The 12,741-nt window shown below is 50.7% G+C and overlaps 7 protein-coding genes across 7 annotated transcripts; 3 read left to right on the plus strand and 4 right to left on the minus strand.

Annotated features, from left to right (window-relative positions):
- Nucleotides 1-326: 326 nt before the first annotated feature.
- On the minus strand, nt 327-1,154 carry M436DRAFT_82274 (uncharacterized protein; the record flags this gene model as incomplete). The annotated part of the gene is made up of 1 exon (XM_013571833.1): nt 327-1,154. One exon carries the CDS (start codon nt 1,152-1,154, stop codon nt 327-329), a length of 828 nt encoding a protein of 275 aa, XP_013427287.1.
- Nucleotides 1,155-1,525: 371 nt separating this feature from the next.
- Nucleotides 1,526-2,920, minus strand: M436DRAFT_64175 (uncharacterized protein; the record flags this gene model as incomplete). Its single annotated transcript, XM_013571713.1, has 1 exon — nt 1,526-2,920. The coding sequence occupies one exon, from the start codon at nt 2,918-2,920 to the stop codon at nt 1,526-1,528; it is 1,395 nt and encodes a 464-aa protein (XP_013427167.1).
- Nucleotides 2,921-3,831: 911 nt separating this feature from the next.
- On the plus strand, nt 3,832-5,349 carry M436DRAFT_82276 (uncharacterized protein; the record flags this gene model as incomplete). The annotated part of the gene is made up of 2 exons (XM_013571834.1): nt 3,832-4,175; nt 4,227-5,349. 2 exons carry the CDS (start codon nt 3,832-3,834, stop codon nt 5,347-5,349), a joined length of 1,467 nt encoding a protein of 488 aa, XP_013427288.1.
- A 164-nt stretch (nt 5,350-5,513) lies between these two features.
- M436DRAFT_47713 (Per1-like protein) lies at nt 5,514-6,683 on the minus strand (the record flags this gene model as incomplete). The annotated part of the gene is made up of 3 exons (XM_013571631.1): nt 5,514-6,340; nt 6,461-6,503; nt 6,576-6,683. The coding sequence occupies 3 exons, from the start codon at nt 6,681-6,683 to the stop codon at nt 5,514-5,516; spliced, it is 978 nt and encodes a 325-aa protein (XP_013427085.1).
- Nucleotides 6,684-6,942: 259 nt separating this feature from the next.
- M436DRAFT_82278 (uncharacterized protein) lies at nt 6,943-7,534 on the plus strand (the record flags this gene model as incomplete). The annotated part of the gene is made up of 2 exons (XM_013571835.1): nt 6,943-7,180; nt 7,239-7,534. The coding sequence occupies 2 exons, from the start codon at nt 6,943-6,945 to the stop codon at nt 7,532-7,534; spliced, it is 534 nt and encodes a 177-aa protein (XP_013427289.1).
- A 948-nt stretch (nt 7,535-8,482) lies between these two features.
- Nucleotides 8,483-10,261, plus strand: M436DRAFT_47188 (uncharacterized protein; the record flags this gene model as incomplete). The annotated part of the gene is made up of 4 exons (XM_013571542.1): nt 8,483-8,811; nt 8,865-9,375; nt 9,428-9,747; nt 9,808-10,261. The coding sequence occupies 4 exons, from the start codon at nt 8,483-8,485 to the stop codon at nt 10,259-10,261; spliced, it is 1,614 nt and encodes a 537-aa protein (XP_013426996.1).
- Nucleotides 10,262-11,078: 817 nt separating this feature from the next.
- M436DRAFT_47860 (peptidyl-prolyl cis-trans isomerase H) lies at nt 11,079-11,825 on the minus strand (the record flags this gene model as incomplete). The annotated part of the gene is made up of 4 exons (XM_013571646.1): nt 11,079-11,274; nt 11,333-11,439; nt 11,497-11,666; nt 11,729-11,825. The coding sequence occupies 4 exons, from the start codon at nt 11,823-11,825 to the stop codon at nt 11,079-11,081; spliced, it is 570 nt and encodes a 189-aa protein (XP_013427100.1).
- Between the last annotated feature and the right edge of the window lie 916 nt (nt 11,826-12,741).

Here is a 12,741-nt window from a genome sequence, read left to right on the forward strand (position 1 = left end):
GTTTTCGACTACGGGATATCGGAATCGGAGAAGAGAGGAAACATGAGAGAATGGAAGAATTGTTGCGAGAGAGTACACTTGTTGAAGTTCTCGCTGTATTTAGATCTTCGCTACATCTAGATCTCCACTGTGTTGAGAAGGCCTTGCAATATCTGCTCTGGGCACCTTTTCACCATCCTGTTCTGCCTTTGAGGTTGATCCAGATTTTCTTTCGCTCTCGCTCGCCTGAAATTTGGGATGCAAAAGACAAAAGAAAACGATGATCTGGTCGTCAGCTTGTCCAAAGTCGCGAAGCACTCCTCAGTTACCTCCTAGATCTTGTCACTCTATCTTCTTTTTGCAGTCGCTGAGGTGGTTTTAGCATCGTTCTTTCTTTTCTTCTCGTCGATGATTGAGCTCTGCATGGCAGTTTCCATCAGGCCATTGGAGCCTGGATTCTTGATAGGGGCTTTTAGATCTGATTGCATCGTAGAGTCATTGCTGGAAACAAGTTTGTTTGTACGAGGCAAGATGCGAAGCCTGAGTTTGTGGTTGATGGGGCCTTTGTCAGATTCAGGTGCAGCTGCGATCCTGCGAACCTTGTTTGGAGATTCCGGTATGACAGGTAATTTCCTCTTTCTATTCTTCGTGGTGACGCTTGAGATTTGGGCAGGAGCATTCTCGGTGCTCTCACGATCTTTCTTTGTAGGCTCAGAGATAGTGACAGCATCGTTCTCTCTTTGCTTGTCTTTGGTCTTCTTCACGACTAAAATAGGAGCGTTTTTGGTTGACGAGGGTGTGCCAGATTTTGATTCAAGATTGGGTCCGATGAGGAACGCCATAGACACAATTTTCGAAAACTTGAGTTCCGTCTTGGGGGTGTCGGTTGTAACAGGGCCTTTGTTGTTGGTATTGTGATTGAGATTCTTTGACTGGACGTTCGGTAGCGAGATCTTTCTCGACTCTTGGGTCACGACAGGGGCGCTGGGGTTTGACGATCTTGTTGTTGATAGAGAGGGTCCACATACAGAAAAGAGCTTGGTGGCTTGAGCAGAGCTGGAACCTCCTGATGCTATTCTTCTGAGAAGACGCTCTTTGTAAGTCTCGTTTTTTGAGATCCTCTGGATTCGAGAGATCTTGGAGTCTGTCTCTTGGTTGGACGATGAGGAAGCCATGGTGTTCTGTTCGGACACCGTTAGCGAAAGTCTGCGCAAGGAGCAATAAAGAATTTGTATGACCAAGTTGTTTGTAACACCTTGGATGCAGTGTTGATCTCGGGTACGGTGCTTGTATGGTAATGAGTCCAGATCTGTCGCCTTCGTTGGTCTGTTGAGGATGGTATATTTAACAAAAAAGAGGCCACAAGGAAGAGGATGCGTGGTTGATCACCGCGCTTTTCTCATACGGCTTCACTTCTATATACTGTCCGCTTGTGTCCAGTGAAGAGTGTTGACTTGCAGAAATCAGCGAGGATGAAAATAAGGAAAGCATGCCATTCACCTCCGTCCCGAAAAGTTCCTGAATACTGAAACACTACATGATCGTTCTACTCCCCAAACATTTCTAGATTCAGCCACTCGGAGAAGGCGTCTTCAGCAGTGGCCCCGTTCTCATGAGGAGCCTCCTGATTGCCTTGACCTGTTTGTTCAGGCTCGATGCTCTCTTCGCTGTCCTCTTCTTTACCGTCACTGCTCTGCTCAGCATAGCCAGAATCTTGGTTGTCACTTGAGCTCTGTTCTCCGTGATCAATATCTGAGCCCTGTGCTTCATTGTCTTTGTCATCCCCTTCCAACCCCTCTCCGGGTACCTCCTCTGCTCTCCCACTCTCTGACGGAGGTGCCTTGTGGATTTCTTCCCTGGTCCATTGCTCCTGCTCTGCCGCGACAGCGATAGCTACACGCTCTGCATCGGCACGAGCACCTTCAGCCGTACTCTGAGCTTGCCTAGCATAATGCCGTCTTTTGAATTGACGAGATGATACCTCGCCATTGACACCAAGGCTTGCTTCTGGAGCATCACAACGGCGTTTGCCAGCGCGTGCCTCGGCGAGAGAAGCAGGGGGCTCAGAGATGACCCTGGTGAAAGACTGGTCGAATGCCTCACCTGGGATGAGAGGTCTGGCAGGAGAAGGTGCAAGGAGAGGGTCAATGCTATTACCCACACTGTCTGTCGCTCCAGTGAAACTGCCCCAATAGTAATCTTCCTGACTATAAGCGTGGGGAGATGGTTGTTCCCCGTGTAAAGCGTATGGAGCTTGGTAGCCCGAGACATTCTGACCAGGCATGTGAACATTTAGGGGTACAGCAGGCACACGTGCATTCCGCATTGCGGGCTGAATTCTCACTCGGCGGTAAGGTCCAGGAGACGGAGCCACAGGCACCGCGGCAGGAGGACAGGGGAGAGTGTCGTTTTCTTCGTGCGCAGTCAAGTCAATTACCTCTCTGGAGTGATGCACAAGTGGTTGTGCCTCTGTACTGCTGTGAGAAGGACCGCCATTGGTTGAAAATGGCGACGCCATTAGGGGAGACATGTTGGAGCCCTGTTGTCTACCCTGCCTCGTCTGCAAGGCCTGTGAGTAGACTTGATTATACACTGTCCTCCAGTCGGATCTCTGCCCCTGGTTGAATGGTAGCCCCTGACCGGGCGATGGGTCAATAACCACCCCCGACACGATAGCCCCTGGGGCCATCTGAGAGAGACCGGATGGTGAAACGTGGTTCAAAAATTGACTGAGAGGCGGCATAGGGGTCCATGGCGCAGCCTGAACCCCTGCCGGACTCTGTTGAGGTTGTCCAGGGAGCTGCCTCGAGATCGAGTTCCCGTTCGGATTGAGAATCTGGTCAAAGACCCCTGCTGTACCGCTTCCAGACGGCTTTGGGGCTAGCACCAGGAGCTTGGCCCCCTTGTTTTGAGGTGATCTTAAGGGGAGTCGTCTGGGCATGTCGTTAGTTGGTGTGATGCGGGGATATGTCACGACTTGTGATGCGACTAATGGGGATGTCCAGCGGAGGTCGAGAATCAAGGTAGATGGCAGGTCAGCTCTAGGCAATGGAAGGAGAAAAGTTGAATTTGAGCACAGTTTCATCACCTTGTATGAGTCGAAGCCACGCGAGCACAGAGTTGACTCTTACTGGAATCGCTAACCTGGTGCTCTATGCTGCCGGAACCCCCTTGACTCACCCTTTTACACCTGTGACCGGCGTGGACCAACATGAGTAATACGTATCTCGCCCACAGTGTCGACGCTGTATAGGGATATCCGAATGCAGAAAGAAGTCAAGTTGGTCGGCGGCTCTAATGAGGGAAACTCTATCCAGGTCTCTCCATGGGCAAGACCAGATACAGGAATACATTGTGCATTTTGATACGTCGGATACTCGTTGTTAAAGCCATGAGAGAGAGCATCTTTCCATCGTGAACCCAGCTCGCCTTCTTATGGACTCTATATCTTGCGAGTCATCTGGACTTGATGTTGAATAGCCAGCATGCACATGTGTGATAGCATCTCCTGAGATTACAGGTATAGATCTCGCTGGTCAAGCTTGTTCTCCAGACCGAGACAATGAGGTTGTTTGCGGGCGTTGGCGTATTCGGTCCAGAGAAGGCGAATGCATAGGTATGTAGGCAATTACCACGCGGCGAATACTATGCCTCCCGGCAGAGAAGAGTGTTAATATCTTGGCAAGTGATGAAGAGAAGGAGCGATTGTCGTCCAATGGTCTGGAGGGTGATTGGTCAATGCGGATATTAACGACGTTCTGCCGATGACGGACACCAAGCCCAATTGGGAACGCGCCATCCGCCTCCAACTTTTGGCAGCGGCCTCTGCTCGACTACATCAATTCTTTTTCAATGGATCAACAAAATGCACTGAATACAGTGCCACTGGCGCCCAGTCTACCGGCTCCGCCATCCAAAGAACAAGCTCTAAAATCACTTGCGGGAAGTGGTAGTGCCGATGGCTCGATTTTCCAGCAGCTTACAAGCAATCCATTTTTTACTGCAGGGTTTGGCCTGGCGGGTCTGGGTGCTGTATTGAGAATTGGACAACAAGGATTGAGAAGAGGAGGAGAATTGCTGAAGAGGCGTATGCTGGTGGATCTGGAAATCACACGACACGATGAATCTTACCCGTGGGTTCTTAATTGGATGACACGGCAATATCAAAAGTCACTCTCGGACACTGCTGAGAATGTGTATGTCATGTGCTTGAATCCCAGAATGTAACTATGCTGACGTTTCCACAGAAAACCTGGTATGATGGAAGCTCTGATACGACGTTTTACACCAGGTCTGCATCATCTTCAAATCAAAACAGCGAGTCAGAAGACTCCTGGTGGAGCATCACATACGCACTTCTCTCTGGTTCCCGGACACGGAAAACACATCTTGAGATTCAAAAATGCCTTCATTGCTGTGGACAGACAACGCGAAGGAAAGTCTTTTGACGCTCAAGGCCAACCTTTTGAAACCATCAAACTCACCACACTATACGCACACCGTCACATCTTCGAAGACATGTTCTCAGAAGCACATTCCTTATCTATGCAAAGTATTGAAGGCAAGACTATGGTCTACACTCTGAGCAACATGCAATGGATGCCCTTGGGAGACGCGAAGCGCAAGAGACCTTTCGACTCTGTTGTCCTGGAAGAGGGCATGGCAGAAATGATCAGAGATGATGTGACTGAATTCTTGAACGCTCGCACTTGGTACTTGGACCGCGGCATCCCCTACCGAAGAGGATATCTTCTACATGGCCCGCCCGGAACTGGCAAGACGTCTTTCGTACAAGCACTGGCCGGTGAACTCGACTTCAACATTGCTATGCTCAGTCTGAGTCAGCGTGGTCTCACCGATGATTTGCTGAACCAACTGATGCTCAACTTGCCTCCTCGCACATTCGTTCTCTTGGAAGATGCAGATGCAGCGTTCAACAACAGACGACAACGCGACGAAGATGGCTTTAGTGGAGCTACAGTTACCTTCTCCGGTCTGCTCAATGCTCTCGATGGTGTTGCCAGTGCCGAGGAACGTATTGCCTTCATGACGACCAATCATATTGAACGCCTCGACGATGCACTCATCCGACCCGGTAGAGTTGACATGACACTCCGTCTCGGCGAAGCAACACTCTGGCAAATGGAGCAGATGTGGAATAGATTCTATGCACCGCTGGACGCTGATGGCAGCAAGAGAGTTTTATTCCTGGAGCGTGTCGAGCAATATGGTCTTGTCAACTCAGTCAGCACAGCTGCTTTGCAAGGGCTGTTCTTGTACAACAAGGATGACCCAGACGGCGCTATCAATATGGTTGGGCAACTGCTCATGGCAAAGACGGCATCTATGGAAGTACCCAAGAAGAACTGAAATGTATGTAAAACAGAGGAATGTACGATACCATGCCGGAGATGAAGACTCTATTCTGATACATCTCGAATCTATCTTTTTGTGCATGTCAGAGTGACATGATGATTGATGTTTTGTCCAAATACGGATGTGTGGATGCAGAACTAACATCACACAAGCTCGCTCTACGCCTTGAGGCGCATTCCCTGCATGTCTTCCTGCGCATCCTTGATCAAGAAGCTGTACCACCAAAGCGTTGGGAAAACCGTCATCAAATGCCACAAACTATGCGCATCCACCGCACCCCACCAAGGCGGGAAATCAAACAGCTCCAGGCTCATCGCAAGAATAACCCACGCGACAATCAAACCCGGCCAAGCCGCCCACATCCTTTTAGTCTTTTGATATCTGCTCACACTAAACCAACTCCAGATCAAATTCTGCACAATGCCCACTGCAACATTGGCAGCCATGTTGTAGGTGTAATCGAAGCGCCAGAAACTGAGGTAAGAAATGTGAGCAATGTATAGGGTGATGCAGAGACCAATCCATGCTCGGAGCACACTAGAATGTTTGGGTGTTTCCTTGTCGAGGCGGAAGACGCGCACCACAGACAGGAAAAGGCCGTATAGCACACTAGCTCCAGCACCAAAGTAATCCAGTTTCTCTGTCAGCGCAAAGTCTCTGGTGTGGAAGACACAGCTGAAGATCCAGCTCGCAAGGCCAAAGTATCCAAAGCCCAGATAGAATCTCCTCAGAGGGTAGCTCGCAGGTATCTTTTCTCGGATGACTTTCATGCCATGATCATGAGCGAGAAAATTGAGCAGGGAGAAGATCACAGAGAAGGGTTCTTGCATGCCTAGGAACCGGTAGAAGGGCCATTTGCCGTGGAATTGGAGGATTGGTTCGCGGTACGGGGGGTCACGGGCGAGGCGCTTGTCGGTGACGACGTGTTGACAGGAGTAGTCGCATTCCGAAGGGCAGTCCCATAGGAGGAGGCGGTGCTGGAGGGCTGTTTGCTCGGTATGAGTTTCTGTTGCTCTGGTCTCTTGCTTCTTGCATGTCCCCTCTCTATTCGGATGCTCCTTGCTCTTCCTGATGTTCAAGTGCAGAAGGTCGGGTCAGGGCTTACAGATCGAGGGACCGCCGGGTACGCAGTTAGTCGCCGTACATGTCTGCGAGACTCATGTTAGCTACTGCTCGCTGCATGCGCCGAAGAGCTTCTGTCGCAAATGATATATTCGTACCTTGATGCACTCTTTGAAGTCTGGCAAGCGATCGCCTAACGATGCGCTGACTGTTATGGCCAGAGCTGCCACTACAGCAGCTCTCAATGCGTTGTCGCGAAGATGCATGTTTGTGTATCTGGCATGCTTCGAAGCCTCCTGAGATTCGGAATCGAGACATGCCGAGGCCTGGGGAGGGTCCAGCAAATCTCGTACCAGAAGGGGGTCCACTAAACCCCGTCCAAGCCATCTGAGATCATGTCGATCACCTCGATCATGACGTCTGCTCAGTGCTGGTTGCATTCCAGATGAACACATGTCGAAGTGCTTGAGGCTCTTCTTCTAACTCTCAAACAACCTACCAAAGTCACGAATCATATACACAAACATGTCTTTTACTCAGTCTTCGCAAGGCACTCTGGCCACCAGAGAAGCTACGTCAGAGGAGCAGACATTCATCACCGATATCCTCAAGCTGTACCAGCTAGAGCCCAGCGAGCAGAGTTATAGACACTATGCCGACAGTGCTGTCTTCCACGACCCTGTCAGTATCGCCAAGGGCAAGGACAGTGTCATGTCGCAGTTCAACGGCATGCCCAAGATCTTTGCACGTAGCGACACCAAAGGTATGTCACACACACACAACTTCATTTAGTGACATGCTCATTGCTAACACATTTACAGAAGTCGCAGTTCTCGCATCGTCAACGCCCTCTCAGTTGCAGCTGAACTTGACACAGCACTATGTCTTCAAATCTCCTATTCCATTCAAGAAGGAGGGTGCCGAGAAGACTGTCAACAGCAAGTTGACCTTCAAGCTCAACAGCCAGGGCTTGATCGAGGAACACATTGAAGAATGGGATCATGAGACCAACAAGACTGCCGACGATGGCTTCATGGGCAAGCTTCAAGAGCAGCGCAAGAAGATGGACGCAAAGATGGTCGACACCTTTGTCAGTTCGGATCCCAAGAAGGCATGAGGAATGAGGTCTAGGGAAGCTTGAGGATGAAGCTACGAAGTCATGAACTTATACCAGCTCGTATGAACGAATTATCATTAAGAACCTGCATGTTCACCACTCGGCTGAGAAGAAGGCCACAAGCAAATCACATGTCAATACGAGGGGCACGCCTTCAGACCGCCGGCAGCTCATGGATCCGGGATTCCGATATTGGTGCCTGACACACGAACGTGATCTACTCAAAATGCAATACGATCCAGCAAGCAGCAGGCCAGCCTTGATAATACGTGTCGGCTTCGGAAGATTGTCATAAGACAGGAAATTATAGCGAGTCTGGGTCGGAGACGACGAGTACGGAATACGGTGAGTGAGGGGTTGTTGCTCGACAGCTTTGAGCTGTGCCAGGTTAGAAAGCTGCAGCTGTGATGGAATACGGTCCGATGCGTTCGTGAGATGGCAGTACGTTGGTCTAACAGACTGCTGTGTACAGTGTACTGCCATCAGAATATCGACAGGATCGATCTCGAGTCGTTGGCATGAAGAATTACGGCGCGATTCGACACGCCGAAGCTTGAGAGAAGCTGCATAAAGAGTGCCAAGACGTTGTGACGTAGAGTGGTGTTTTAACCCTCGGAAGAGCAGGAAAGTGAACAAACAAGCGGATGGCCAGGGAGCTGCTCTTCTATAGATACGTAACAGGGTCAACTTTGGCTGACGACGACACATATCATTGCTCGATCTTTTGTTCAGTGAATTCACAGAGACAAAAGGCGTGACTACAGCCCCGTCCCTCTCAAAAGCACGAATCAGCACTTGGTAGCCTTGTCGACGGCGTTGTGCACAGATCCTTCCTTTAGCACCGGAGTGACCTAGGGACATTAATCAAAATACGACCATGGTTCTTGGACATTCGCATAGACGCCATTCGGCTGCTAGTTCGTAACAAGTTTTTTCCATCTTCACAAAATGACTCTGGGACTGAGAAGGAACACTGCAGGCAACAGATCGTCTGTCGAGGGCGACCGTCCAGACACTACCGCCGACGATGAGACAGTCGTTGACCAGGACCAGGGCAATGTCCTGTCGCACATTATCAGCCAGCTGCGACCAGGCGCCGACCTGAGTAGAGTGACGCTGCCTACCTTCATCCTCGAGCCACGATCTATGCTCGAACGCATCACCAATTTCATGGCACACCCTGAGATCCTGCTTACTCTGCCCGGCATCGACGACCCCGTCGAGCGCTTTGTCGCCGTCACCAAGTTCTACCTCAGTGGGTGGCACATCAAGCCTCCGTGAGTTTGTCTTTGTTCCAGTCAGCGACAGTCAGCAGCTAACAAACATACAGCGGCGTCAAGAAGCCTCTCAACCCCGTCCTCGGCGAGACCTTTACTGGATACTGGGACTACCCCGACAACACGCGTGGATACTACATCTCCGAGCAGACATCGCACCACCCTCCCAAGTCGAGCTACTTCTTCATGGCCCCCGAGCACCACATCCGTGTCGACGGTACTCTCAAACCACGCAGTAGATTCCTGGGCAACTCGGTCGGCAGTTTCATGGAGGGCATTGCAGTCATGCGCCTCTTGAACCGCAACGAGCGATACTTCATCACACAGCCCAACATGTACGCCAGGGGTATCTTGTTCGGCAAGATGAAGTACGAGCTTGGCGACCACGCCTACGTCCGCTGCCCGGAGCTGGGTCTGGAAGCTGAGATTGACTTCAAGGTCAAGGGCTGGATGACTGGAACATACAACGCCATCGGAGGCCACATCAAGGACACCAAGAGTGGAAAGAATCTGTTCGAGTTCAGCGGTTATTGGGACAAGGAGATGTACATTAAGAATCTGACGGTAAGCTGCTCGGAGCGTCTGGGAAAGGTGTACAAATGCTAACAAGCGGCAGACCGGTAAGAAGGAACTCATTTTCGATGCCTCCCACGCCAGACCTTCGTACCCCAAAGCCCGTCCTCTCGAGGAGCAAGGAGATCGCGAGTCGCAGAAACTTTGGGACAAGGTCACCAAGGCCATCAAGGTTGCCGACCAAAAGACTGCCACAGACGAAAAGTCCTTCATCGAAGACCGCCAGCGTGCAGAAGCTGCAGAGCGGGGAGAACATGGAGAATGGCACCCCAAGCTCTTCCGTAAGACAAGAGCTGGCGCAAGTCAGAGTCCAGGAGACATGGATGGAGAGGAGAACCTCGACTGGGTCATTGATGCTACCATGTAAGTTTTGGCTTTGCGTCACATCTGTTCATTGGAGCTTACTAACATTTCCACTTCTAGCGATGGCAAGACCCCTGATGAGATTGTCAAGCAAGTTCTCGCCATCGCACCCGTCCTGCCAGGCCAGAAAGCTCAGGCTCCAGCACAGCCTAAGGTTCAAGCACAATCTCAAGTCCAGGCACAACCCAGACAGGAAGCTCCTTCTGCCGCTCCTGTCCCTGCCGCTGCACCGCAACCACAGCAGTTCCAGCAGCCTCAGCAGCCTCAAATCCAGCAAGCACAACCCTCCTACCAGCCCCAACAATTCCAACAATACAACCCTTCTTCGTCATCAGGCTCCAGCAACCTGGTCGATTTTGGCCATGCAGGTGGTGCTGCACCTCAGCAACCTAGCCAACAACACACTTCACCTTTGAACACCATTGGCGATCTCAAGGAGCCGTTGCAACCCGTCATTCACCGTCAAGATAGCGTCGAGGGTATTGATGAGGAGTTCCACGATGCCGACTCATAGATGGAATCAAGCTGGGCATTGTTGAGAAAATGGAGGCCAAGAGGACGTCCAGGAGCTTGTGTCTTAACGAATTATTCCACGTTTTTTGTCGTTTCGTTCCATTTCCAGTTTTAGCAGTCTTTTTAGTACCCAGAGAGTTTGTTCCTTTGATGAGGGATAAACGGCGAGTTTAAAATGTCATTCCTTCTTCCCCTTACAGTATCAATCTCCACTACTTTCCACCAGGAAGCCTGTGAGTCCCCCCCTTAGTTCTGGTGTTGACCTTTTGAATAGTTTCGCAGCATCGACTTGTCGAGCAATCTTGATTGTGTGCTCACAATTGGTTGGGTCTAGATGTAGGTGTATCCCGTAAGCTGATTTCAAGAAGTGGAGCTCAAATTATATTTCATGCTTTCCCGTGGTGAGTGACTAGCTTGTACCGGGGAGAGTCAGTCTGTAGCGAGTGCTCGAGACAAACTTGGAAACTCGCAACCATCTAGCTCAACAGAGGTTTGACGCTGGAACTGCTTGAGAAATTAGCAGGTTATGGGACGCGAAGACACAAGAGATGGTAGCTGCTAGTATCGATTCAGGAGCAACGATGTCATCGTGGAAGGTGGGGCATCACAATATAGATAGGTAAACGATCACGAAAAGTAGGACAGCAAGATCAAGGAGAAAAAAGGATAGCACTTTTGCTACGTTTTGATATGTCAAGAATAGTTCAAGTGCTTGAAAGAGCTAAGCTCTCTTTTCTTTCCTTCCTATCTGCAAGGGTTCATGTCTCGTATTCTATTTTGCCAAGTCAAAAAGGACTCTTTGGGATCAAACGACACGCTTAGAGCTCGCCAGCGGCGGTGATGGTGGGGGGAGCACCGCCGCCACGGATGGCACCGGAGCTGGAACCGCAAGCCTCGATGGACTTGATGACGGACATGGAAGCAGCGTCACCGTCGGGAACCTGGCCGAAGACGACGTGACGGCCGTCGAGCCAGCTGGTGACGACGGTGGTGATGAAGAACTGGGAGCCGTTGCTGTTTGACATGAGATTAGCTGGCGTGTCAGGTAAACGATTGATAGGTGTAGACATACGTGTTGGGGCCGGCGTTGGCCATGGAGAGCATGAAAGGCTTCTTGTGGGCGAGCTTGAAGTTCTCGTCGGCGAACTTCTCGCCGTAGATGGACTTGCCACCAGTGCCCTGTCATGCATTGTCAGTATGTCGTCAGGTGAAGCGATGGACAGATGGTTCACTCACGTTGCCACGGGTGAAGTCACCACCCTGGAGCATGAAGTCAGGGATGACACGGTGGAACTTGGAGCCAGAGTAGCCGAAGCCCTTCTCGCCAGTGCAGAGAGCGCGGAAGTTCTCGACGGTCTTGGGGACAACGTCGTCGAAGAGCTCGAAGTTGATGCGGCCGGAGCGCTCTGCAGGTCTTGTCAGCTGGCTGCATGTGAATTGATAGAGTAGAGGTGGGCGGTGGACGTACGCTTAACCTCGCGGTCGGTGTTGGTGGGCTTGCCGTTGCCATCAACGTTGACCTGAGGACCGGTCCAGGTGCAGTCGAAGTAAACCTTTTGAACCATGTTTGCGGATGAAGCGGAAAAGAGTCTGGATTGTTGGTTGAGAGTGTTGTTGATGAAAGTGGTTGGGGTCTTTCGGAGAGAGAACATGTGGAAAGAAGTGTGCAGGAATCGGAGCTTGCAAGTGGCGGGGTTTCCAGGTGAACCCCTCCTTGAGTGACGACCTCAAAAATCTCCACTCGGCTTTTTCCCGGTAACCAGTCTGCAATTCTCGTCACTTCTGTCTGAGTGGTGTCCATCACTTTTCTGCCGCCGAGCTCAAGAGGGCCTCACGTCTCAGAATGAACCTCGAACAGTTCTAGTAATGGTCTATTCACATCTCTGGAGGCCTCGCTTTCCATCTTAAATTCTGTCTGACCTCACGAGTGGCTCGTTCATTCACTCCGTCGAAACATGCATGATGCAGCTCGTCCTCACAGCTCCGAAGCTTGGCTCATAACAAAGAGGGGGAGCTAAGCCACCCTGCACAGACAGACTTCGATAATTACTCCTGTGAACTTTTGATGAAGCCTGTACGGACCATTTTAAGCAGCTCCCATATCAACATGTGTAAAAGCCCTCTTCAAGCTCTGCATAGCTCAGTGCTCCATTCCACGTTTCTGCCACGAATCGATGACGCAGCTGCTTGATCAGGGTCGTACTGTCAGCATCCAATATAGAAGCATAATTGCATCGAACGGGACATTTACTGAGTCAAGACACTGTTAGCTAATCACATCCGAGTCTATCAAGTAGTTATAGCCAGGACATACTGGCATCGACTGGTCGTTGGTGATGACAAGAGAAAACGTACTGTAAGTCGATCGAACCAGGCAATTCTGTCGGAAGAACTCTCAGTTTGACAGTTTCCACGTATGCAAGCCAGCATCGAAAAGACACACAGGCTCCAAGAGTCATCTCAGCTGACGGAGGTTTAGCT

Source organism: Aureobasidium namibiae, assembly GCF_000721765.1.
Source record: "Aureobasidium namibiae CBS 147.97 unplaced genomic scaffold scaffold_9, whole genome shotgun sequence".
Lineage (NCBI taxonomy): Eukaryota > Fungi > Ascomycota > Dothideomycetes > Dothideales > Saccotheciaceae > Aureobasidium > Aureobasidium namibiae.